The 24,654-nt window shown below is 38.4% G+C and overlaps 1 protein-coding gene and 1 pseudogene across 2 annotated transcripts in view; both read left to right on the top strand.

The window, feature by feature from the left end:
* CEP70 (centrosomal protein 70) overlaps positions 1–24,654 on the top strand; it is an 80,721-nt gene that overhangs the window by 38,691 nt on the left and 17,376 nt on the right. The window contains exons 7-10 of one of the 2 annotated variants that reach the window (XM_065876057.1): positions 8,049–8,130; positions 8,235–8,323; positions 9,766–9,840; positions 18,179–18,284. In XM_065876057.1, coding sequence (XP_065732129.1) covers positions 8,049–8,130; positions 8,235–8,323; positions 9,766–9,840; positions 18,179–18,284 — 352 coding nt within the window. The remainder of the gene's footprint in view (positions 1–8,048; positions 8,131–8,234; positions 8,324–9,765; positions 9,841–18,178; positions 18,285–24,654) is intronic. The other variant, XM_065876056.1, reaches the window with a different exon arrangement.
* Positions 13,203–13,728, top strand: LOC136122918 (TM2 domain-containing protein 1 pseudogene; annotated as a pseudogene).

The following is a 24,654-nucleotide window of genomic DNA, read 5'->3' as shown; positions in this document are numbered from 1 at the left end:
AGGCACGCAGACTTAGCTGCCCTGCGGCATGTGGGATCTTAGTTCCTGCACTAGGGATCAAACCTGCGTCCCCTGCATTGGAAGGCTGATTGGATTCTTTACCACTGGACCACCAGGGAAGTCCCTAGGACAACGTTTTGAACACAATTCTTAGCTTCCAGGAATTTGCAATCTAGTAAGGGAAATTAAATGTAAACACATTAATAGTTAAAAATAATATGAGACTTAAAAGACACTAAGGCATAATGTCACAGTAGAGTAATTACTAAAAACTGTACAGACAGTAAGTAATACAGGAGTCGATAACAGGAACAAATTTGTTTTAGATGGAGTAACCAGGGAAGCCATTACAAAGCAGATGGGGGTTGTGCTTGAAGTTGAAGAATAAGTAAAATTTGGGAAAGCAGAAAGGCAAAAAAACCCCACTGCTTGTATGCTTTGAGCAAAAGTTCATAGATGTAAGAGAGTAGACTTTTTTACAGTACTATAAGCCAGTTTGGCTGGGCTTCATACAGGACCAAGAGTGAGCTATAAATGAACAAAAAGACGTCATTTGCCTTGGAAAGAAGGAAGGCGCTTTTTCCTTTGATACAGAAAAGCTGGTGATGAGGTTGTAGGTATGTGTATTAGGTGGGGTTCTAGAGAGAAACAGAACCAATAGAATGTACATTTATATGCAGAGAGATATTTATTTTAAAGGAGTTGGTTCCTGCGATTGTGAAGCTGGCAAGTCTGAAATCTGTGAGGCTGGCATGCAGGCCGGAGACCCAGGGAAGAGTTGATGTTGCAGTGTTGAGGGTGAAGGCAACCTGAAGGCAGAATACCTCCCTTCTTGAAGATTTCAGTCTCTGCTCTTAAGGTTTTTAACTAATTGCACAAGGCCCACCCACATTATGAAGGGTAATCTGCTTTATTCAAAGTCTCTTGATTTAAATATCACATCTAAAGAATACCTTATGGCCATATCTAAACTGGTGTTTGACCAAGTAGCAGGGCACCATAGCCTAGCCTAAAATGAACAATCATAGTATGTAAGAGTAAAGAGAAGGCAAATGAATAATTTCATTTGAGAGGTTGTAAACAGTTAAGCTTGCAGAATCAGGAAAATAATGAAAATGAGTAAAGCAGGTTAGGTGGGAACTGTGGCAAATTGGAGAGCTGTGTACCATCAGTCTCAAGGGGGCAGTTAAACTGTATACTCTGTGAGGAATGTGAGCCCACTGTAGCTAAATCTGCTTTTTTGAGAAGTTAGAATGTTAGGTTTATAAATGAAATCAGGCTTTTAATGTTTGCAACTAAAACTCAGTGCTCTACAACATATTATACAGTCCAGGCTGAATATTATTTGAAACCTTTGCTCTATATCTTTAATAAATTGTAATCTGGATTCAGGACTTGGTTGACTTTTTTTCTGTAAAGGCCCAGACTGTATGTTTTTAGGCATTTTAGTCTGTATAGTCTCTCACCACTGCTCAACTCTGCTGTTGTAGCATGAAATGAGCCATAGACAATAAGTAAATGAATTGGCATGGCTGTGTTCCATAAAACATTAATTTAAAAAAGCCTGCTAGATGTAGCCCACAGGCAACAGTTTGCTGACCACCAATCTAGATGATGAAGAGAGAACATTTGGGATTTGTAGTAAGAACAGAGAAGATTTAGTATAGCCATCATTGAAATGTCTTGTGTAGAATGTGGTGTGAGAGGTTGCCTCTGAAGTTGTGCAAACTGGCATTCTCTGACTAAAAATAATAAAAGGATTGAGGCCATTGGTGGGGGGTGGTGTTGAATCTGGTTGTCATGAATTTGTAGTGAAAATCTGGGATTGAGGAATGAGGACCTTGGAGGAAAGGAATTACTTTTTTGCTTAGCAATCCTATCATCATTGGTCTAGCTTAAGTGAAATATAATACTTTGGCCGGTGCAGACTACGCTCAGGTCAGATACTTGGACTGAATGTCTCATTAAGGGAGAAGGATATAGGAAGAAAATAGGGGCTGCATTATACATAATGTTCTCACAGGTGGAAAATTAGAAGTCACTTATACTTTGCAGTGATGAAGGGTCTGCCCTGAGGAGAGTTTTTCATAGTTCATTGACTGAACAAAGTTTATCAGTCTCTTTCCTAAGAGTAAATACTAACTTGATAGATTGTAGGAACTTCAAGGTGGATTTTGAGATCTGCAAATAGGATATTAGTATCACCTGAAGAAGCAGGAGTACTCTAAAAGGAGGGTGTAGAATTAACTGACAAGTATTATATTACTATAAAAAGAAGGCGAAAGAGAAGGGAAAATGAAGGAAGATGGGCTGTGATTTGGAGGCCTAAGTGGGATAAACAGGAAGCACAGGAGGAGGACGCATACACCTGTAGAGCTAGGGGAGCAAGACCAAAGGAGGAAGACAGATGGGACATGGGCCTCTTACAGAGGTAGAAGCCCTCTGTTTAACACTCACTTTTTTTTTTTTTCGGTACGTGGGCCTCTCACTGTTGTGGCCTCTCCCGTTGTGGAGCACAGGCTCAGCGGCCATGGCTCACGGGCCTAGCCTCTCTGCGGCATGTGGGATCTTCACAGACCGGGGCATGAACCCGTGTCCCCTGCATCGGCAGGCGGACTCTCAACCACTGCGACACCAGGGAAGCCCAAACACCCACTTTTTAAGGGCAGTGTTGTCCAAAGTTTTTCTCATCATGAAACACAGAAAGTGATGTTTGTGTACCACACTGGGGTCTGTCCAGTTGTCCTGAGGGCTGAGAGAGATGAATATCTTGGCACCTTTGTAATACCTTTGCACAGCACACCTATGGCACACCATCTGGACCCTCATTTTAGGGCGCAGGCTTGAGAAGGCCTCCAGAGAGCTCATGAAAGGCAGTTTCTGAATACTATGGACTGGTATTCCTTTCTGCCTCCATACATGAGAAAACTCAGGGAAAGCAAAGGAAGCTGCAATCAAGGCAGCAGATATTTGAATACAAGTGTTAAGCAGTTGGAAATCTTAGAAAACTGCAAACATGGTGTAACCTCTGAAACAGGAAAAGTAAATTTTAAAACGATAGGCTCTCGAAGCTATGTTGTTACTTTACCTACTTTTTAAAAAAATATTTATTGAATTTATTTTTGGCTGCATTGGGTCTTCGTTGCTGCACACGGGCATTCTCTAGTTGTAGCGAGCAGAGGCTTCTCTTCGTTGCAGTGTGCGGACTTCTCATTGTGGTGGCTTCTCTTGTTGCGGAGCACAGGCTCTAGGCGTGTGGGCTTCAGTAGTTGTGGCTTGCGGGCTCTAGAGCGCAGGCTCAATAGATGTGGCTCACGGGCTTAGCTGCTCCGCAGCATGTGGGATCTTCCCGGACCAGGGCTCAAACCCGTGTCTCCTGCATTGGCAGGTGGATTCTTAACCACTGCACCACCAGGGAAGCCCCTACCTACTTTCTTTACCCAGAAATATATATCACTGTAGATTACTATATCACTACATGGTAATATAGATTAATATATCACTGTAGATTACATGGAATATATTGCTGGCTTTTTCTATTAGTATTTCCCTGGCTTGGTAGATAGATTAAGGAGCCAAGGAAAGTAACGTAGGAATAAAACCTACAGGCCTCAGATTGAATTTCTTCTGAGATGTCAGAGACATTTGGAAAGTTACCCCAAGGAAAATAGTTCTATAATGAATTAGTAAAGTGAAGTCCCCTTGTCTAATTCCATCCTTCTTTTTAGATAGAAATTTTTAAATTGGTCTTGGGAAATGGAGGCAGGTGGATTTGAGATTAACCTCTGACTGAACATGGTTTGGATTAGGGAAGAAAATAAAACACAGGATTTCCCTAGTTTTGCTCTTTCTCCCCACCCCTAAGGAGCACGATCGTCGACACTGGGTCCCTCCTGAGGCTTCTGGAGGCCATTGGAGAAAGAATGGAAGGAATTTGGCTGTGGGGATCCCATGTCCAAATGAGAGTTTGTGGATGCTTAGAATTATGTTTTTACTCCAAGAAAACCACAAAATCTGTCTGCTAAATAAAGGACTACAGGAAAAGAAAGTGAGGATTCTTTACTGAAACTCATTTCCCTTTAGGTCTGCATACATTTAAAATTGGTCTCCTCTACTATATTCATATATCAGGTTTCTCTTGAGAACAAGTATAGCCATAGTGGCAGGTATTTTAGAGTATATATAGGGAATGATGTGAGTGCATAGGCTTTGGAACCAGAGAGATTTCAATTTGAATCTCACTACTACTACTAACTATTTGCGTGACTTTGAGCAAGTTAAATAACTACTCAAACTCCTCACCTGTTAAATGTGAAATCGTTTGTATAAAACATCTATTTTAGTACTTGTTATATAGAGGCTACTCAGTCATCCTTATTTTAGTCATCTTTCCTAAAATGGTCATTTGTTCAAGGCTAGCATGTGTTTTAGAAGAAGGTCTGAGGGATATATTAGTACAGCTGTCTCGAATAGAAGTGTAATGCAAGCCACATATATAATTTCGCATTTTCATGTAGCCAAGTTGAAAAGTAAAAAGAAACCAATGAAATACATTTTAATATATTTTATTTAATATCCAGGTTAACAGTACAGTTAGTCTTTGTAACCCTTCCATGGCTCAACCAATAAGCATTGGCAAAAAACACAAGATTGTTAAAGTCATTTTGTTTCAGTGGTTCTGCAAACTGGTATAGCATTTACACAGGCGCTGTATAATTTTAACAACTATATTCATGACACTGTCATAGTCTGCTTCAGAAAACTGAGCACATTTCTAATATGTATTATACAGTATAACAAAGCAATGAGAAACATCAGTCTTTTGAACATTCCAGTAAATCTGGATTTTTGATGTTACAAAGCTAGAGCACCTTCCATTGTGGAAAAAAATGATTTTTTCATATCTAGCTGAAATTCTTCTTTGATAGATATGTAAAATTCAAAGACACACTGTAAGTGTGATATTTTTATTTTAAGACCTCAAATTGTCAACATTTCTTGGTAAATCTGGAAGTCCTCTGAGACAGAACATTCCCAAAGTGTTAATTGAGATATGATTCATCTAAAGATAAAGAAACGTATTTGCAATTTTTAAAATTAAATCAATTCGTCTTTGATGTTATAAGAAAGGTCTTGTATTCTCCAGGCAGTTGTTCATGGGCTTAATTGAAGATCTTTCACTTTTTTATAAAAATAACTTTTGTTTTCTCATAATTTTCCAACAAAATTTCCATAACAAATAATTTATTTCATGTAAGGACAGTTTCTGTTTTTGTGCAACACTTCAAAATGTTTTATAGGTGGCCAAAATTATAACCTCAGATTTTGCTAAAAAATTATTTTAAAAGTTTTTGTTGTATGGTTAATTTTGGTTTCGGTGACTTTAATTCTTTTTTGACTGTTGAAAGGAAACTTCTTAATATGTTCATTATGTATTTGCTGAAAATGCGTCCTATCGTCATCTACTTTATTATCCTAAAAGATTTTTTATATAACAACTTTTTAAAATAAACAGCCTTATTGAGATATAATTCACATGCCATAAAATTCACCATTTTAAAGCATACAATTCAATGATTTTAGGATATTCACAAAGTGTGTCATCATCTCCACAATCAATTTTAGAACATGTTCATCACCCCATTGAGAAACCCTGTTGGCAGTCACTCCCCGCCCTGAGCCCCTACTCTGCTGCAACACAACATCACAAAATATACAATTCCATTTACATGGAATGTCCAGAATATGCAAGTCCATAAAGACAGAAAGTAGATGAGTGGTTGCCTAGGAATTGGATTGTAGTAGAGTAGGGACTCAGGGCAGAGAGGAGATATGGGGAGTGATTGATAATGGGTATGGTATTTCTCAGTGGGGTGATGAACATGTTCTAAAATTGATTGTCGAGATGGTGACACAACTTTGTGAATATCCTAAAGGGATATCTCATTGTGGTTTTGATTTGTGTTCCCCTAAGGACTAATGATGAGTGTCTTTTTATAGGCTTATTGTCCATTTGCATATCTGTTTTGGAGAAATGCCTACTCACATCCTTTGCCCATTTTTAAATTGACTTTTTTGTCTTTTATTGTTGAATTGTAAGAGTTCTTTATAGCAAATTATAGTAGCATTCATTAGGAAATTTGTGGCATACGTTCTTTCAGTCTCTTTTCTTTACTGTTCCAATTATTGTACTGTCTCAGATGTTATCATCTCCACTTGATTCTATTAAAAATCTGTCCATAATTATTTTTTAAACTAAAAAAGTTTAGTTCTTATAATTAAAATAATAACTATATTAATTATCAATTATGATTTATATAGGCATCACCATAAATATAGTATCATAACAAACACCTTACAATGTTATATTGGTATATAGGAAAAAAAACATTCTAACTGAATCAGTCCTTTGATACTGACTAGACTGGTGGTGTGTTTGTATATAGTACTACAAACTACCCACGCACCCATTGCACAACTAGGCCACAACATTAATACCTTAACATGATGCATGGTAGTGGTATGTAGTCCTAAACAATAAAGTCGTGTTTAACAGAAGAATATTTTACATTGCTTCAGTTTTTAAATTTTAATTAAAATAAAATAGAATTGGGCTTCCCTGGTGGCGCAGTGGTTGAGAATCTGCCTGCCAATTCAGGGGACATGGGTTCGAGCCCTGGTCTGGGAAGATCCCACATGCCGCGGAGCGACTGGGCCCGTGAGCCACAACTACTGAGCCTGTGCGTCTGGAGTCTGTGCTCCGCAACAAGAGAGGCCGCGACAGTGAGAGGCCCGTGCACCACGATGAAAAGTGGCCCCCGCTCACTGCAACTAGAGAAAGCCCTCACACAGAAACGAAGACCCAACACAGCCAAAAATAAATAAATTTAAAAAAGAAAAAAATGAAATAGAATTAAAAGTCTAGCTCTTCAGTTGCATTAGCTATATTTCAAGTGCTCATTGCCCGTGTGTACCTAGTGTTTACCATATCGGACAGCCCTGTGTTAGTGTATCAGGATTTTTAAAAACGTTAGTACTGATTTTCTAGTACTTTATAGCTCACAGAATGCTTTGATATCTTTTTAACTTTTAACACCAATTCTGTGGGGTAGGTGTGACAGAAATTATCTCTGTTTTATAGATGAGAAAACAAATTTTGAGAGACTGACCTACCCAAATAACACAACTGGTTAATGGTGATGTCAAGACTTGAATCAGGGACACTAAGTCTGTGGCCTTGTCCACTTATACTCTGCATTTAAAAAAAAAAAATTTATTTATTTATTTTTGGCTGCATTGGGTCTTTGTTGCTGGGTCTTAGTTGCTGCACGCGGGCTTTCTCTAGTTGTGGCAAGCAGGGGCTAGTCTTCATTGCGGTGCGTGGGCTTCTCATTGCGGTGGCCTCTCTTGTTGTAGAGCTTGGGCTCTAGGTGCACAGGCTTCAGTAGTTGTGGCACGCAGCCTCAGTAGTTGTGGCTCGTGGGCTCAGTAGTTTTGGCTTGTGGGCTCTAGAGCGCAGGCTCAATAGTTGTGGCACACAGGCTTAGTTGCTCCGCAGCATGTGGGATCTTCCCAGGTCAGAGCTCAAACCCGTGTCCCCTGCATTGGCAGGCAGATTCTCAACCACTGTGCCACCAGGGAAGTCCCTGCATTTTTTGATATAGATATTTTTGTGACCTAAAAGTACTAGAAGGAAAAAACAATATGCTTTGTTTGTTTATTCACTCAAGAAGTGTTTTTTCACCACCTCTTATGCCCCATATTCTTCTGGGCAGTGAGATACAATGGTGAACAAGACAAAGTTCTGGTCTTCATGGATCTTACCTTCCAATTAAGGCATTAGTGAACAAATATATACTATAGCACTAGGTAGTAAGTAGTATGTTCTAATACCATTTTCTGTGAGAATAAGTAGGAAATTTAGCTTAAATTTTAGTTCATGTTTAGGTTATCAAACCCTTATTGTATTGATTTGATTTTTTGTTAGCTAGATTTTTTTTCTTTGAAGATAAATTTTTCATAAATACACTGCACGTATCTTTTCATAGGCAATATGAAGAAGATGAAAGTCAGTCAGAAGAAGACTACAGAAGTCTGAGTGCTTCACCTACTTATAAAGGCCTTCTAATGGTATGGGGGCTATATGACTGATAAATACTTCTTTTATAAAGCAAAATGATAATCTAAATAATCTCCCAGGAAAGTTAACTATATTTTTATGAAATGTGTTGCAGTCATTACAGAATCAACTCAAGGAATCGAAATCTAAGATAGATGCACTTTTAAGTGAAAAGCTGAATCTCCAAAAAGATTTGGAAACCAGGTGAGAGAAACTTGTCATTTTTATTTAACTTCCATTTAAGCATAAACTGGAATTTTGAATATTAAATAAATCATTCTGTCCCCTTTACTCTAAAACTAATGTTGGGGACCTCATACTCATACTTATTTTAGTCATTTGTCTCTCATATCATGGAAAGAGCAAAAATACATACATAGGCAAGGGAAGTGAGAAAATAGGAAGAAGATAAAACTGGATAGGAACTCAGAATATATTCAGTCTTATGCCAGCAGGTTTCCCTTTCCCAAATAACTTTTTTTTTTATTTTAATTGTTTTTTCCAAATTACTTTAGAATGTCTTATTACCTCATCATATGCCTGTGTTGTGGGAAGGGGGGGGAATTAAAAAGTTTAAATGGCATACAACAGAAAGGTTTATTTATGTACATCATACAACCACAAAAGGATGGCACTCTACCTGTTAACAGAGAGTGATAAGGAATGCACACTGCTGAGACTTCTTTATTCAACAAATATTTGTTGAATACCTATTGTAAGTTAGACATGGCCTTAAGTTCTGGGATAATATATAATAAGCAAAACAAATACCTTGTTCTTGTAAATCTTATACTTTAATGGAGAGGAGACTGATACCTACAGTAAAAACCATTTCTATAAAGCTTAAAAGCCTGCCACATAATAATGTGTAAATTTATGGTTATATAAATATGAGGTAAAAATTTATAAAACATGCATGGGAAGAATGAAGAATGAATTTCAGATAGTGGTTACCTGTGGTATGGGAAGGAGAGCAATGACAGTAATCAGGGTCACACATGGAGTTTTAAGTACATATATAATGTTTTAGTTAAAATATTTGAAACAAATTACTGTTCAATTTTGATAAAGCTTGAGGGGTGGACACAGTACTATTTGTCTTACTATTCTCTATTCTTGTCCGTACATTTGAGATAATTCACTATAAAAACAAGTAATAGATTAATAACAATAAAAATGGGTAGAAAGTTTTGAACAAGGAATACACAGAAGAAGAAACCCAATGGCCAATAAATACCTCATTAGCAGTCATGAAATTTTTTTTAATTAACTAATTAATTTATTTTGGTTGTGTTGGGTCTTAGTTGCTGCATGTGGACTTAAGTAGTTGTGGCACGCGGGCTCAATAGTTGTGGCTTGCGGGCTCTAGAGCACAGACTCAGTAGTTGTGGTGCACGGGCTTAGTTGCTCCGTGGCATGTGGGATCTTCCTGGACCAGGGCTGGAACCCGTGTCCCCTGCAGTGGCAGGTGGATTCTTAACCATTGTGCCACCAGGGAAGCCCAGCAATCATGAAATATTTTAAGAATTTTTAAGCATACTTGTGACAAGTAACAGGGTATACACTATTGTTTATTATTAAATATCTTTACGGTATAGTTTTATTAAATAAAAATAAGTGCGTTCAACATGATTTATCTTCTACAGGCCCACACAGCATGAATTAAGACTTTATCAACAACAGGTGAAGAAGCTGGAGAAAGCCCTTAAGAAAAGCATCAAGTAATTATATTTTACCAAAGTTTAAAATTTATTAAGATTTTGTATCTTATTATTTATTTTTATTACCTGTCAGCTTACCCCATAGTGACCGTGGCTCAAAATTACCAGGCTGATGGGGGGAAATGACATTAAAAATGGATATTTCTGGTTCTACAGTTTTAAAGGTTTCTACTGTATTGGATTTGGCTGTATATGCATCTTAAATAAGAACAAGGAAAAGGTAATTGTCTGATATAATAAAAGGCAAAGATTTTAATTAGAAAGTTGTCTTTGAAAATCATGGAGGAATTGCAAGAGAATCATTGAAATTAGAGGTGACAAGGCCCAAATTTTTGTTGGTGGTAGTTATGACATGAATAATATATAGCCTCATCGTATTTTAAAACTAAAGGTTGGGGTTCCCTGGTGGCGCAGTGGTTGAGCATCCGCCTGCCGATGCAGGGGACATGGGTTCGTGCCCCGGTGTGGGAAGATCCCACATGCCGCGGAGCGGCTAGGCCCGTGAGCCATGGCCGCTGAGCCTGTGCGTCTGGAGCCTGTGCTCCGCAACGGGAGAGGCCACAACAGTGAGAGGCCTGCGACCGCAAAAAAAAAACCTAAAGGTCCCAGAATGAATGCAGTGTGTCATTCATATCCACCACCTCTCTTTTATGACTTTGAAAAGCATGTACTCAGGAGTTTCAAAAAGTTGGTCTTCAAACAGTGATAGTATTTTCTGAAGATTAGCTATGTGTACTCTTTGATTCAAGGGAATGGGACTTGAAGTAGTGCAGTGAGCACTGAGATGAAATATTTTAAAAATGACATGAGTTAAAATATGCATTAGGTGTATTAAATCAGTTGTATTAGCATATGTTGATTCAATTTTCAGTGACAGCTGTTTCCTCCTTATGGCAGCACATGCCACAGTGAAAGGGAAGTATAGTATTCTGGCCATCCAGGAATTACATATTGAGTTAAATTAAGGAAGGAAAACTAAAAAAGAAAAGAGAAGTGAAAGGTTTGGAAAGGTTGCCTTCATTCATTCAATTAATATTTTTTCCCTTCCTACTATTGCTTGATATTTTAGGTACCTGTAGTACCTCTTCCTATCTGCTTGGCATTCTGCATACTGAAATTACAGTGGTAAATCAAATAGAAAAGGTTCTTGCTCTCATGAAGGTTATGTGAAGGGGGAAGGGCAATGAAAAAATAAATGACAATTTAGATATAGTATAAGTACTAAAGGTGAAATAGTGTGAGAGTTGCTATTGTATGAGTTTGGACAAGAAGTGGTAGTGACATGGTCGAAGGTGGCAGTAGTGGAGATAGAACTGATAGGACTTGGTGATGGATTGGGGATATAGGCAGCTGACGGGGGGGAGAAAAATCAAGAGTCAACTTAAAAAATCAAAAACTAATCAAGACTAAGTTTTAGTCCTGAATAACTAGGTAGTTGTTGGGGCATTAACTGAGATAGGAAAATTGGTCAAGGAGCAGCTGGGAAAAGAAGGATGTAAGGGAGATAAAAAGTCAGAGAAGGTGTAAGGGAGGAAAACTTCTCAGCCTTCTTAGGGTCTCTGGCTGGGCCTGAAAATTAAACTGACAAAGACAGATTAACATGAGAAAAGTATGTAAATTTATTTAATGTAAGTTTTACCTGACCTGAGAAGAAATGAAGACTTGAAGAAATTGTTAAGCTTGAGCATTTACTAGGTTTGAAGAAGAGTGGAAAGTTGTGGGAAAATGTGATAGTACAAAAGGGTATGAGCTAAGGGTAATAAGCTGGGGGAAATTCAGATTCCTCGTCTTCAGAGATAAAGATGCTCTTTTCCTCTGGGTACAGGGAGGGCACCTGTTGCATGAGGGTCTTATGGTCTGCTTCAGGGGAGAAGGGGGAGGTCAGAGTCCTTCCTGCTCCTGCCATTTCTCAAATTCCTTTAGCTTAAAACATTTCTTATGTCAAAGTGGCATATTTTGGGTTTTCTGTTTGTTTTTGTTTTTGGCCACACCATGCGGATTGTGGGCTCTTAGTTCCCCAACCAGGGATTGAACCTGGGCCACGGCAGTGAAGCCTGGAATCCTAAGCACTAGGCCATCCCTCAAAGTGGCATATTTTGGAGTGGCATATCCTGATCCCCTTCAAAGGAATCTTAGGACTTCAATGTAAATGTATCAGTGAAGATACTCACACACATAAAGGCATGCACATATATTCATAGAGATATCTAGTTGTTTCCTCATTATTCACAGATTGCATATTTGTGAATTTGCCTATCTGCTAAAATTCGTTTCTAATCCCCAAATCAGTAGTGGTGGCACCTGCACAGCCATTCATGGATGTGCCCAGTATACACATTTTCAGCTGCTGAGCGACGTGATGCTCTGCCCTTTTGTTTCAGCTTTCATAATGTAAATAGTCATTCTTTTTGCTGTCAGTGCCACTTTTATTTTTTCATTTTTTGCTTTTTGTTGGTGATTTCTCCAAGATGGTCCCAAGCATGGTACTGAAGTGCTGTGTAGTGTTCTACACACAAGAAGGCTGTGATGTACCTTGCAGAGAATATACATGTGTTAGAGAAACTTCATTTAGGCATGAGTTATAGTGCTGTTAGCCATGAGTCCAATGTTAATGAAACAACAATATTTAAAAAGATGTCTTTATAAACATTAACACACATAAAACGAGGTTATATATATTGATCAGTTGAGGAAAATGTGACCAGAGGCATGCAGGAACCTGATCCTGTATTTCCCCTAGCAGCAGTGGTTCAGTCTTCACTAATTCAGTGTACATGGTGACTTTATAGAGTATAACTACCATGAATAATGAGATTTGATTGTGTATATGTTTTTTGTTATTCATTTGGGAACTGGTTTTTAGAGTGACTTCACTATTAGACTTTAAAATTGTGATTCAGAACCAATCCCTGCTATGTATTCCTGTTGAATTTTGAAGAAATGATTTGCATTTTGAATAAAGGATTTGTGTTTTTTTTTAGAAATTTACATTTGGAATTTTAAAAAATCTATCATTAATTTGTTTTTAAGTTTGGAACTTTTGTAGTATCTAGATGTGAAACAGAGAATTAGGAATGTTAGATAACTTGCCCATATTGCACAGGAGGTGGTATGTGGAAGAACTTGGAAAGAAATCAGGTCCATACCCAAGCATTTGGACTCTCAAGCTCACACTCTTAACCACCACACTGATAATTAAAACCAAACAGAACACCAATGAAAAAAACTTTTTCAATGTAAAAAATGTTCAAATTTTTATTTTCTGCTGGGGCAGAGGTAGAATATTTTTTTCAAAGAACTACTGTGATGTTAGGGAAATAATCAAAAATAAAAATCTCCAAGGGGATGCGCTGGTCCCCAGCATGGTGGCCGCTTGGCCCTCCGGGCTGGTTGCTTCCAAGACTGCTGCTGCTCGGCTCCTGGCTGTCCTGTGGGCTGTGTCAGTAACCACAGGACCTTGGGGAGCTGCCGCCGGCGGCAGCAAGGAGTCACTTAAGTGTGAGGACCTCAAAGTGGGACAGTATATTTGTAAAGATCCAAAAATAAATGATGCTACACAAGAACCAGTTAACTGTACAAACTACAACGCTCATGTTCCATGTTTTCCAGCACCCAGCATAACTTGTAAGGATTTTGGTGGCAATGAAACACATTTTACTGGAAACGAAATTGGTTTTCTCAAGTCCATATATTGCCAAAATGTGTTTGTTAAAGTTTTACACTGTAGGATTTTGTGGAATTGGGAACCTAATTGATTTCATTCTTATTTCAATGCAGATTGTTGGACCTTCAGATGAAAATAGTTACATTATAGATTATTATGGAACCAGACTTACGAGACTGAGTATTACCAATGAGACATTTAGAAAAATGCAGTTATATCCATGAATATTGTTTAAAAGAAACAGATTTGGGCCTCCTTGATTTTAATAGAGAGCTCTCTGTGTGTAGATTTCCAGATTTTCCTTTTTCCGTCTTCACATACCACATTATGGATTCTGTTTAATTTTTTGTTGTTGCTGATGTTTTTGTTTTGTTGTGTCAGTTAAAAACATATTATTCTGCGATTTATTTAATAGAACTTTGAGATTTATATGATAATACAGTCTTTCTTAGGCTACTGTCTCTATGAGATAGATAGCTTATTACTCTGCTATTAATGTATTTTCCAAAGGCAAGTTGCCACTTGTCCTTTTCGCTTCTGAAAAATGAAAGTATGACTTACTCAAAAAATTAAAAAAAAAAATCTCCTGTCAACCCAGTGAATCCTCTCCACATATGTAGGAAAAAAAAGAAACAGTTTTATATAACAGTTGGAATAAATATCCAGCCAGACTGCAGTGTGCATTAGAGGCAACCTGCTAAAGAGATTTCAAAGACCGAAAGAAATCTCACCCTTTAATATAGCCAGGCAGATATGCAGTCCATTACATACATGGAATTGTCTTTAGCCAAAGGAAAAATGAAACGTATCTTCATGACAAGGAGGAAGTTACAATTTAGAGCCAGGAGCATAGGCTAAGCTCCAACAGGGAAAAGGAGACAAGGTACCCTCTTTCCTGATGTCCACCTTTGAAGAGATGGTTCTAAGGTTCCCAAGAAAGACAGTGCTAGGATATAAAATTGGCAGGAGGCTTAACGTAAATTTTAACAAGATCTACATACTTCTTAGGATTTATAACTACAGGTTTTCCAAAAGAAATGCTACAAGAAAAGGAGAGGAAAGTCTCTCCCCCCACCCTTATTTTTAGAAATTTATTTATTTATTTATTTATTTATGGCTGCATTGGGTCTTCGTTGCTGTGCACAGGCCTTTTCTAGTTGCGGCGAGCGGGAGCTACTCTTTGTTGCGGTGCGCGGGCTTCTCATTGCACTGGCTTCTCTTGTTGCAGAGCACAGGTTCTAGGCTAGGCGCGTGGGCTTCAGGAGTTGTGGCATGCGGGCTCTAGAGCGCAGGCTCAGTAGTTGTGGCGTACAGGCTTAGTTGCTCCGCAGCATGTGGGATCTTTCCGGACCAGGGCTTGAACCTGTGTCCCCTGTATTGGCGGGCGGATTCTTAACCATGGCGCCACCAGGGACGTCCCTCTTTCCCTTTTATAACTAGAGAAAATTAATATTTTTCTTTAGTCTGTAGTTACCTTTCAACTAACCAGTCTTCAAATATCAAATTAATTTAACATGGGAAAGCTTCGTGTTTGAGTTAATATTACAAACAAGTTGGTTATAAAATTCTGTTGCTGGGAAGTGATCAAATAGGTCTGCCAGTGCAAGATAACCAAAGGTACTACACTAATTCCATTTAATTTTTCAGTAGTATTTATATTTTGCTAGAAGAAAATAAAATCAGAATTTCATCACCCTAGTGTTGAGCTGACAGGAGTTGAGGTGGTCAGTTAGGACAATGAGCCAAACTGAAATTAACAATCAAGGCTTTACTGACTTACTGCAGTAATATAGGAAAGAGGCCCAAACAGGACTGGCTCCTCGGTGTTCCGTTTTTCCCCATAGAATGGCACCAGGTAAGGGTCAATCAATGACATGCTGCACAGATGACTCCTGTTTTTTCATGGGCCTAGGGGAAGGGCAGGAAGTGGAAAAATACTGAGTCAGAGTGGAAAAAGTGTTTTAGTTAAGGCTCCCCCATCTATCCCCCAAAGAGAACTCCAGAAGAGGAGTCACCATGAGATTATGGAAAGGCTTCAACAGACACAGTTAAAAGCTATAAAGTGTCTGCACATAGAAACTTATCAACATAGTTTTTAAGTTGGGAGTACAGTTTTCTGGATTTCCAGACTCCACAAAGAAACATAGCTGTTGCTGCTAGCTATGTGGAATGGGTGTCTGCTAAATATGTAAAGAATTCCTTAGCCATTTTAGGAGACTTTTATGGCCTTCAGGCTCTGCTCACTACTCTGGAGACTATAAAACAACCCTGGAATATTTCTGAGTACAGCATATTCTGTTCAAACATGAGTTTCTAAAACACCGATTAAGTCATATGCAATTGGAAAATAAGGGAATGATTAATAGTATAACATAGAAGTTGCATTGTTTACATGCACTTTTTTCCTAGGTACAAGGAGTTAGCAGTATAGTATAGACTTCAGGAAGGGGAAAGCTTTGCTAGTACATAGGCACCTGCCCTTTCAGATCTATCTTAAGAAAATTTAAAATGAGAAACTGCACCCAGGGCTCCCTCCCTGATCCTCAGCATTAGACAGGCTATAGGCTGGAGGCAGGTTGAGCTTCTTTCCTCACCTATTGTAACCTCAGCTTCTTTGGCCAGGAGCAGGTTGCACTTCTTTCCTCACCTATTATAACGTCGACTTCTTTGGCCAGGAGCTCCACTTCCATCTTCATAGTTTTGGCATCCTCAAGCCAACGTTTCTGCTCTGTTGGCTGTGCATTTGTAATATCGCCTGAGGCAACCTCCAGACATACTTGAGCTGTCTAACTTATCTCCTGAGGCACCAGTTATTGTTTTTGTTAGCTGTCTAGTTATAAAGCTGCATCAGTTTTAAATAGTCTGGTTGCTAACACTTACTTTTCTCCTGAACCCTGTTATTTTCACGTGTGGTTTTGCAGAATACAAAAGTTTTCAGGAGTATTATGCTGTGGCCGATATTTACTGTGAGACTAGGTGAACCAAAGGTCAATTCCCCATGAATCCCTAGCTTTTACTAATCCTTACCTTCTGTAAATTTAGAAAAACAGTGGGATTAAATAAATACATGTGGGTGCTTAGAAGAGTTTCTGCATAGAGAAGTTTCTCAATAAATACTAATTATCATCATCACCAGGCTCCCAATATATGTTAGTTATTATCGTTATTACATTGAGGGTATCTCTTTATTCACCTAATTAATTGAATCACATTTCATTTCCCAGAGTGACTGTAAGCTAGTACATGCAATGATATATATATTCAGGTTAATATACTGACAGTTAAAATATTATATATCCATAGTATAATATTTATTAATCATACTTGCAAACAGTTCATTGATAAATTAAACTTTTCCACCTGAATGAAAGGTTAACTAACATTTAAATTCAGATATGTCAGTTGACTTGTAGTCCCACTATAGAGCTGTTGGCTTTTCTGTGTCACTTTTGTATTCTAGACAGTATGCTCCTGGCACTGCCTTTAGGCAAAACTGTCAAATATGTGAATATGGTAAATAGATGGGAAGTCAAGTGGAAAATAGATTGTGAGGTCTCTGTGTCTATTAGAGGAAGGAAGTTGACTTTTTATCTAGAGCTAATTCTGTTTATTTTGTTTCTGGCATATGCTCACCAGAGAGCAGAGAAAAGCAATTGAGTGAAGATCAAGGGGAATGCATGTGAGTGAAGGAGATAATTGTAAGGTGGTAATAAGAGATGAGGTAAGAAAGGAGTCCAGAGGAATATTGGGTTAGGACTACCAGCATGGAGAAGTTCAAACCTAACCCAAGGAGATTGGATTTAGTTCTAAAAGTAGTGGGAAGCCACTGTTTTTTAGTAGGCAAATGACACGATAGAATGTCGCTATTCTATTTTACAAACAGCAAGTAAAGCTTACTAACGAGTCATGGAATCAGTTTTAATGTGTCAGAGTTCCACAGGAAACTGATAGGCATACTGGTTAATTTGAAGTGGGTTTAATAAGAGACTTTTTTCTAAGGCATGGTGGGTGGGGGAGAAATATTTACTACAGCCTTGACTTCAGAGATATTTGGAGAAGGGCTACTAGGTGGATACACTCGTGTTTTTAGGTTTCTGAACAAAGAGACTTTCCCCCAGAGTTCTGGTAGCCACCTGGGACAATGGTCTCTTGGGTTTTCATGCCCTCTTGACAGGCAGGTATCACTGTTGTCTTCTCTTCGGCACAAGAGGACTATGACGAAGGAAGGACCAAACTGCCTAGCTCTTGCTGCTGCAGTGCCCAAACTGTTTTCCCTACCCGTTGTTTGTTGATTCCCTTACCTACAGCATCAAGCTTGGAGTACCTCGGAAGTTGCTTTCATCCTTTACTGTAGTTCTTTCCTATTCTATTTTTTATAAGTGCTGGGGACTGGTTAGAACTTTCTTCATCAGTCTGATCCCTTTAGTTTTCAGGGATTCCTTCTATATTGTGTCTGTTAAGAGGGTCTCCTTGTTTTCCAGTGACAACATGGCTTAAAATTTAAAAAAAATTTATGTATGCATATATGCATGTATGTGCATGCACATAAACACGCATATATATGGAAAATGACAAAGCTTTTGGGAGGGTAGCTGGATCATTGGCTTATTTTTGTCATCTTAATCCAGTGTCTAGTAAAGCATTTTGTATTATCTTGGGTTTTTTCCCCTTTAGATTACAGGATCTTATCAGTCCAAAAAAAGCTGAGGACAAAGAGGGAAAAGATGAGCCCAGCAAAGATAACCAGCAGCAGACCCTAATTGACCAGAGATACTTTCAGGTATTGAACAGTTGACAGAAAGACTGGTGTTTTCAGTGAACCTTGATTACAATCACAGTATAACAAATTATCAATTGGTAAGGAATACTTGTATCCTTTATTTGTGTTGCTTAGCCTGTCTTGTCTTGCCATGACATGCTACTTGGCTAAAAGTTGGTAACTTGACTGAGAATTTGTCTTACCCTTGAAAAGAGACTTTGGCCTGTTCAAAGTAGGGTAGTGAAAAGCTGGTAAGATTTTAACAGATTTTATAATCCTTTTCTCTACCTGCTTAAGCCATTTCCCTTTTTATTGTTTTTGTTTTTGCTGTTGTTGATATTATTACATAAGTAAATCTATTTCTTAAGGTCCTTGTATGCTTTTTTAAATTTAGATATTTAGTCCATCTGAAATTTAATTTTCTATGTGGTATGATATAAAGATCTAACTTTACTTGATTTATAGACCATTTATTATTGAATAAATGAGCAAGTAGGCCTGGTAGTTTACTGACTGAACTGGGCCTGCACTCATATTTTATTGGGCCCATACAGGTTTTTTTAAACTTTGAATTAATTACTAATTTTTTTTAATTAAGGGATTTTTATTTAAGTGCTTATTTCTAGTTTCTCTTAAAAAGCCAAAGAATCTGGCAGCAAATTCTTGCATAGTCGTTATCAGCACAGAATTAGACCTTTCCCCTGTCACATATGGGCATGTGCTCTTCAGTTAGCTACAGTCCCACCCCGTCCTTGCTTCACTCATTTATGCTCTTACCTGGCTTCTATAGGCATTTGAGTTTGCAGCTTCTAGTTGACCATTCTTTCTCTACTTTACTGAATTGAAACATATATCATATACCATATGCCCTTAGATGCATAGGTTTGTTTCTAGACTCTCTAGTCTCTTCCATTTCTATACTAATTTCTGTAGCTTTATAGTAGGTTTTGATACCTTTTAAGGTAAGTGTCTTGTTATTGTTCTTTTAAATTTTTTCCTTGGATGTAGTTTTAGCACATTTATTTTCCTGTATGAATAATTTGTCAAATTCAAAAATAGATCCCATTGAGATGAGCTGAAATTGAGTTAACGTTTTAGATTAATATTTGGAAAAATAATACATTTACAGTTTTTTAAAAAACTTTATTTATTTATTTGGCTGCGCCAGGTCTTAGTTGCGGCATGTGGGATCTTTAGTTGCGGCATGCGGGATCTTTAGTTGCGGCATGTGGAATCTTTATCGCGGCATGAGAACTCTTAGTTGCGGCATGTGGGATCTAGTTCCCTGAACAGGGATCGAACCTGGGCCCCCTGCATTGGGAGCATGGAGTTTTAGCCACTGGACCACCAGGGAAGCCACCACATTTACAGTTTTGAATCATCTCACTCGGAAATATGTCTCTAATTTTCTTTGGGTCTTCCTTTCTAGCTTTCAATAAAGTTTTATATATTTTTAAATTTAGCTTTTGCATATATTTTGTTCTGTTTATTTCCTAGGTTATCTAGTTATCTTATAACTTTTATTGCTATTATGAATGGGATCCTTTTTCCATTACAGTTTCTAATTGGTTGTTGCTGGTTCATTGTACATCTCTGTGTTGACTTTATGTTCAGGCACCTTTGTGAAAACTGTTTTGTTTTAGATAACTCTCTTGTATCCACTATATAACTAAATTTCCTTTTGTTTCTTAGATTTACTGTGAGAGGGTTTGTTCTTTTATCAGGGAAATTAAACCATTCATAGACACTGAGACCAACTTATATATCTGCTTTTATTCCTGATACCTTACCTTCTGTTTTCTGTTTACATGGTTTCTTGTTCCATTCTTTTCTTTCCTGACATTTGCTAGGTGGAGATTCCTTTGCTCTTTTTTTGTCTTCAAGTAGGTAGGACAATCATCATCTTAATTATTTTCTATTCTTTTAATGATTACCCTTAAAAACGTTTTTTTTTTTTTACCCATACCAAGAGTTTGTCAGTACCTGCAAACTCTTTCTGAATAAGATGAGGCCTGTATTGTGACCTTTCTTTCATAAATTCTAGTCTCTCTGGGAATTTTTAATTTTGCCTTTTATTCATTGTTAATACATCTTTTGCTGTCAATCATCAGAGTGTGGCTAAGTTATAAAGAAGAATATATACCTCTAGGAAATCTTGGGGCTTTGCTCTATTGAAAGTGCTCGACTGGGTGATTTTGGGGCACCACTATCCAGAAGTGCTGGTGTCCAGATGCATTTTCCTTTGCAATGAAGAGTCGTGCACTTCAAAGCCCTCCAAGATGGATTAGTAATCCTGCTTTGCAGGAAAGGAAAGCTCTCCATTCTCAACCACTGGCCACCCCTCTCCGGAGGCCCTGCTATCGCCCAGGTGCTCCAAGCCGGAAGGGCACTTTTTGGGAATGACCATGCTCCGTGGAGGGACAGAGCCAACCCCCAGCTTCTCTACACAGAGCCCCCTCCACTAAAGCTCCAGAAATCAAATACCGTAATTGCCAGAAGAAGCATTAAAAAAAAAAGTCCAGCCACTAACCTCACATGCAAATGGAATAATCACTCTGGATTCCTCGTTGTGAGCTAGTCTCCATACCCTGAATTACCTATGAATTCCACCTTTTTTTTCCTTTGAATTTGCATCTCTTCAAGACACAAGATTATAACAAAATTCACACTAAATTGGATTTTAAATGATCTTCCTTTTATTTATCCTTCGTCTTTCTTATGTGGATGTGCAAGTGAGAAGACTGAGACTGGATATTCCCAACATGCTCACTCCCTTAATCTGTCCGTCTAGAGGTTTGGCTTCTACAAACCAAGGCAAGACTCCAGCATCCATGACCTTCCCTGAATTCCAAAGGGCAGATTAGAACAGTTGCTAATCAAGGGAGGAGTAGCCAACAAACCACCTGAGGCAGGATTGAAGGGGCCAGAGAAGATCATCAAGGTTAGGAGACCTGAGATGAGATTAAAGGAGTGCAGGCCCGGCTCACACCCTAATCTTGTCAGAGACCCCACCTTTGAACCACTGTTATAAACCCCCTGATCAAATCCTCCCAGATCAATTGCAGTGTGGAACATAGTGCTCCAGTAGATGGCCTGCCAAGCTGAGGTGATGGGCACAGCCGTTTCACACTAGGAACTCTCATCTGAAGAGCAGGGTGCAATTCAAGTGAAACTAGACAAACACAAAGGAAAAGAAAAAGAGATACACAGGTGTTCCACCAGATGTGGCTCTGCCCACCTGAAGGACAAGATCCAGCCCCACCCACCAGAGCACAGGCACCAGTTCCCTCCACCAGGAAGCCTACACAAGTGACTGAACCAGCCTTACCCACTGGGGGCAGACACCAAAAATAACGGGAACTGTATGAACCTGCGGCCTGCGAAAAGGAGACCCCAAACACAGTAAGTTAAAATGAGAAGACAGAGAAATACGCAGCAGATGAAGGAGCAAGGTAAAAACCCACCAGACCAAACAAATGAGGAGGAAACAGGCAGTCTACCTGACAAAGAATTCAGAATAATAATAGTAAAGATGGTTCAAAATCTCGGAAATAGAATGGAGAAAATACAAGAAACGTTTAACAAGGACCTAGAAGAACTAAAGAGCAAATGAACAATGATGAACAACACAATAAATGAAATTAAGAATTCTCTAGAAGGAATCAATAGCAGAATAACTGAGGCAGAAGAACGGATAACTGACCTGGAAGATAAAATAGTGGAACTAACTGCCACAGAGCAGAATAAAGAAAAAAGAATGAAAAGAATTGAAGACAGTCTCAGAGACCTCTGGGACAACATTAAACGCACCAACATTTGACTTATAGGGGCCCCAGAAGAAGAAGAGAAAAAGAAAGGGTCTGAGAAAATATTTGAAGAATGTAAAATCGATAGCTAGTTGGAAGCAGCTGCATAGCATGGGGAGATCATCTTGGTGCTATGTGACCACCTAGATAGGGAGGGTTCCAGGGAGATGCAAGATGGAGGGATGTGGGGATATATGTATACCTATAGCTGATTCACTTTGTTATACAGCAGAAACTAACACAACATTGTAAAGCAATTATACTCCAATAAAGATATTTAAAAAACAAAAAAGAAAAAATATTTGAAGAGATTATAATCGAAAACTTCCCTAATGTGGGAAAGGGAATAGTCAGTCAAGTACAGGAAGGGCAGAGAGTCCCATACAGGATAAATCCAAGGAGAAACACGCCAAGACACATATTAATCAAACTATCAAAAATTAAATATAAAGAAAAAATATTAAAAGCAGCAAGGGATAAAAACCAAATAACATACAAGGGAATCTCCATAAGGTTAACAGCTGACCTTCCAGCAGGAACTCTGCAAGCCAGAAGGCAGTGGCAGGACATATTTAAAGTGATGAAAGGGAAAAACCTACAACCAAAATTACTCTACCCAGCAAGGATCTCATTCAGATTCAAAGGAGAAGTTAAAACCTTTACAGAGAAACAAAAGTTAAGAGAATTCAGCACCACCAAACCAGCTTTACAACAAATGCTAAAGGAATTTCTCTAGGCAGAAAACACAAGAGAAGGAAAAGACCTACAAAAACAAACCCAAAACAATTAAGAAAATGGTAATAGGAACATACATATTGATAATTACTTTAAATGTAAATGGATTAAATGTTCCAACCAAAAGACACAGACTGGCTGAATGGATGCAAAAACAAGACCCGTATATATGATGTCTACAAGAAACCCACTTCAGACCTAGGGACACATACAGACTGAAAGTGAGGGGAGGGAAAAAGATACTCCATGCAAATGGAAATTAAAAAATAGCTGGAGTAGCAATACTCAGACAAAATAGACTTTCAAATAAAGATTATTACAAGAGACAAAGACACTACATAATGATCAAGGGATCAATCCAAGAAGAAGATATAACAATTGTAAATATTTATGCACCCAACATAGGAGCATCTCAATACATAAGCCAAGTGCTAACAGCCATAAAAGGGGACATCAACAGTAACACATTCATAATGGGGGACTTTAACACCTCACTTACACCAATGGACAGATCATCCAGACAGAAAATTAATACAGAAACATAAGCTTTAAATGACACAATAGACCAGATGGACTTAATTGATACTTATAGGACATTCCATCCAAAAACAACAGAATACACTTTCTTTTCAAGTACTCATAGAACATTCTCCAGGATAGATCACATCTTGAGTCACAAATCAAGCCTTGGTAAATTTAAGAATATTGAAATAGTATCAAGTATCTATTCTGACCACAACGCTATGAGACTAGATATCAATTACAGGAAAAAAAAAACTAAAAAATAGTTTAAACACAGGCTAAACAGTACACTACTAAGTAACCAAGAGATCACTGAATAAATCAAAGAGGAAATAAAAAAATACATAGAAACAGGGCTTCCCTAGTGGCGCAGTAGTTGAGAGTCCACCAGCCGATGCAGGGGACATGGGTTCGTGCCCCGGTCTGGGAAGATCCCACATGCCGCGGAGCGGCTGGGGCTGTGAGCCATGGCCACTGAGCCTGTGCGTCCGGAGCCTGTGCTCCGCAACGGGAGAGGCCACAACAGTGAGAGGCCCGCATACCGCAACAACAACAACAAAAATAAACATAGAAACAAATGACAATGAAAACGCTATGACCCAAAACCTGTGGGATGCAGCAAAAGCAGTTCTAAGAGGGAAGTTTATAGCAATACAGTCCTACCTCAAGAAACAAGAAAAATCTCAAACAACCTAAGCTTACACTGAAAGCAATTAAAGAAAGAAGAACAAAAAAACCCCAGAGTTAGCAGAAGGAAAGAAATCATGAAGTTCAGATCAGAAAACAATGAAAAAGAAATGAAGGAAACAATAGCAAAATCAGTAAAATTAACAGCTGGTTCTTTGAGAAGGTAAACAAAATTGATAAACCATTAGCCAGACTCATCAAGAAAAAAAGAGAGAAGACTCAAATCAACAGAATTTGAAATGAATAAGGAAAAGTAACAACTGACATTACAGAAATAAAAGAAGCATGAGTAATTACTACAAGCAACTCGATGCCAATAAAATGGAAAACCTGGAAGAAATGGACAAATTCTTAGAAAAGTACAACCTTCCAAGACTGAACCAGGGAAAAGTAGAAAATATAACCAGACCAATCACAAGCACTGAAATTGAAACTGTGATTTAAAATCTTCCAACAAACAAGTCCAGGACCAGATGGCTTCACAGGCGAATTCTATCAGACGTTTAGAGAAGAGCTAACACCTATCCTCCTCAAACTCTTCCTAAATATAGCAGAGGGAGGAACACTTCCAAGCTCATTCTACGAGGCCACAATCACCCTGATACCAAAACCAGACAAAGTTGTCACAAAAAAAGAAAACT

The sequence above is a fragment of the Phocoena phocoena genome, chromosome 4 (genome assembly GCF_963924675.1).
Source record: "Phocoena phocoena chromosome 4, mPhoPho1.1, whole genome shotgun sequence".
NCBI classification, from domain to species: domain Eukaryota; kingdom Metazoa; phylum Chordata; class Mammalia; order Artiodactyla; family Phocoenidae; genus Phocoena; species Phocoena phocoena.
The sequence above is the reverse complement of the archived record's forward strand: the minus strand, read 5'-3'. Positions and strand labels throughout refer to the sequence as shown.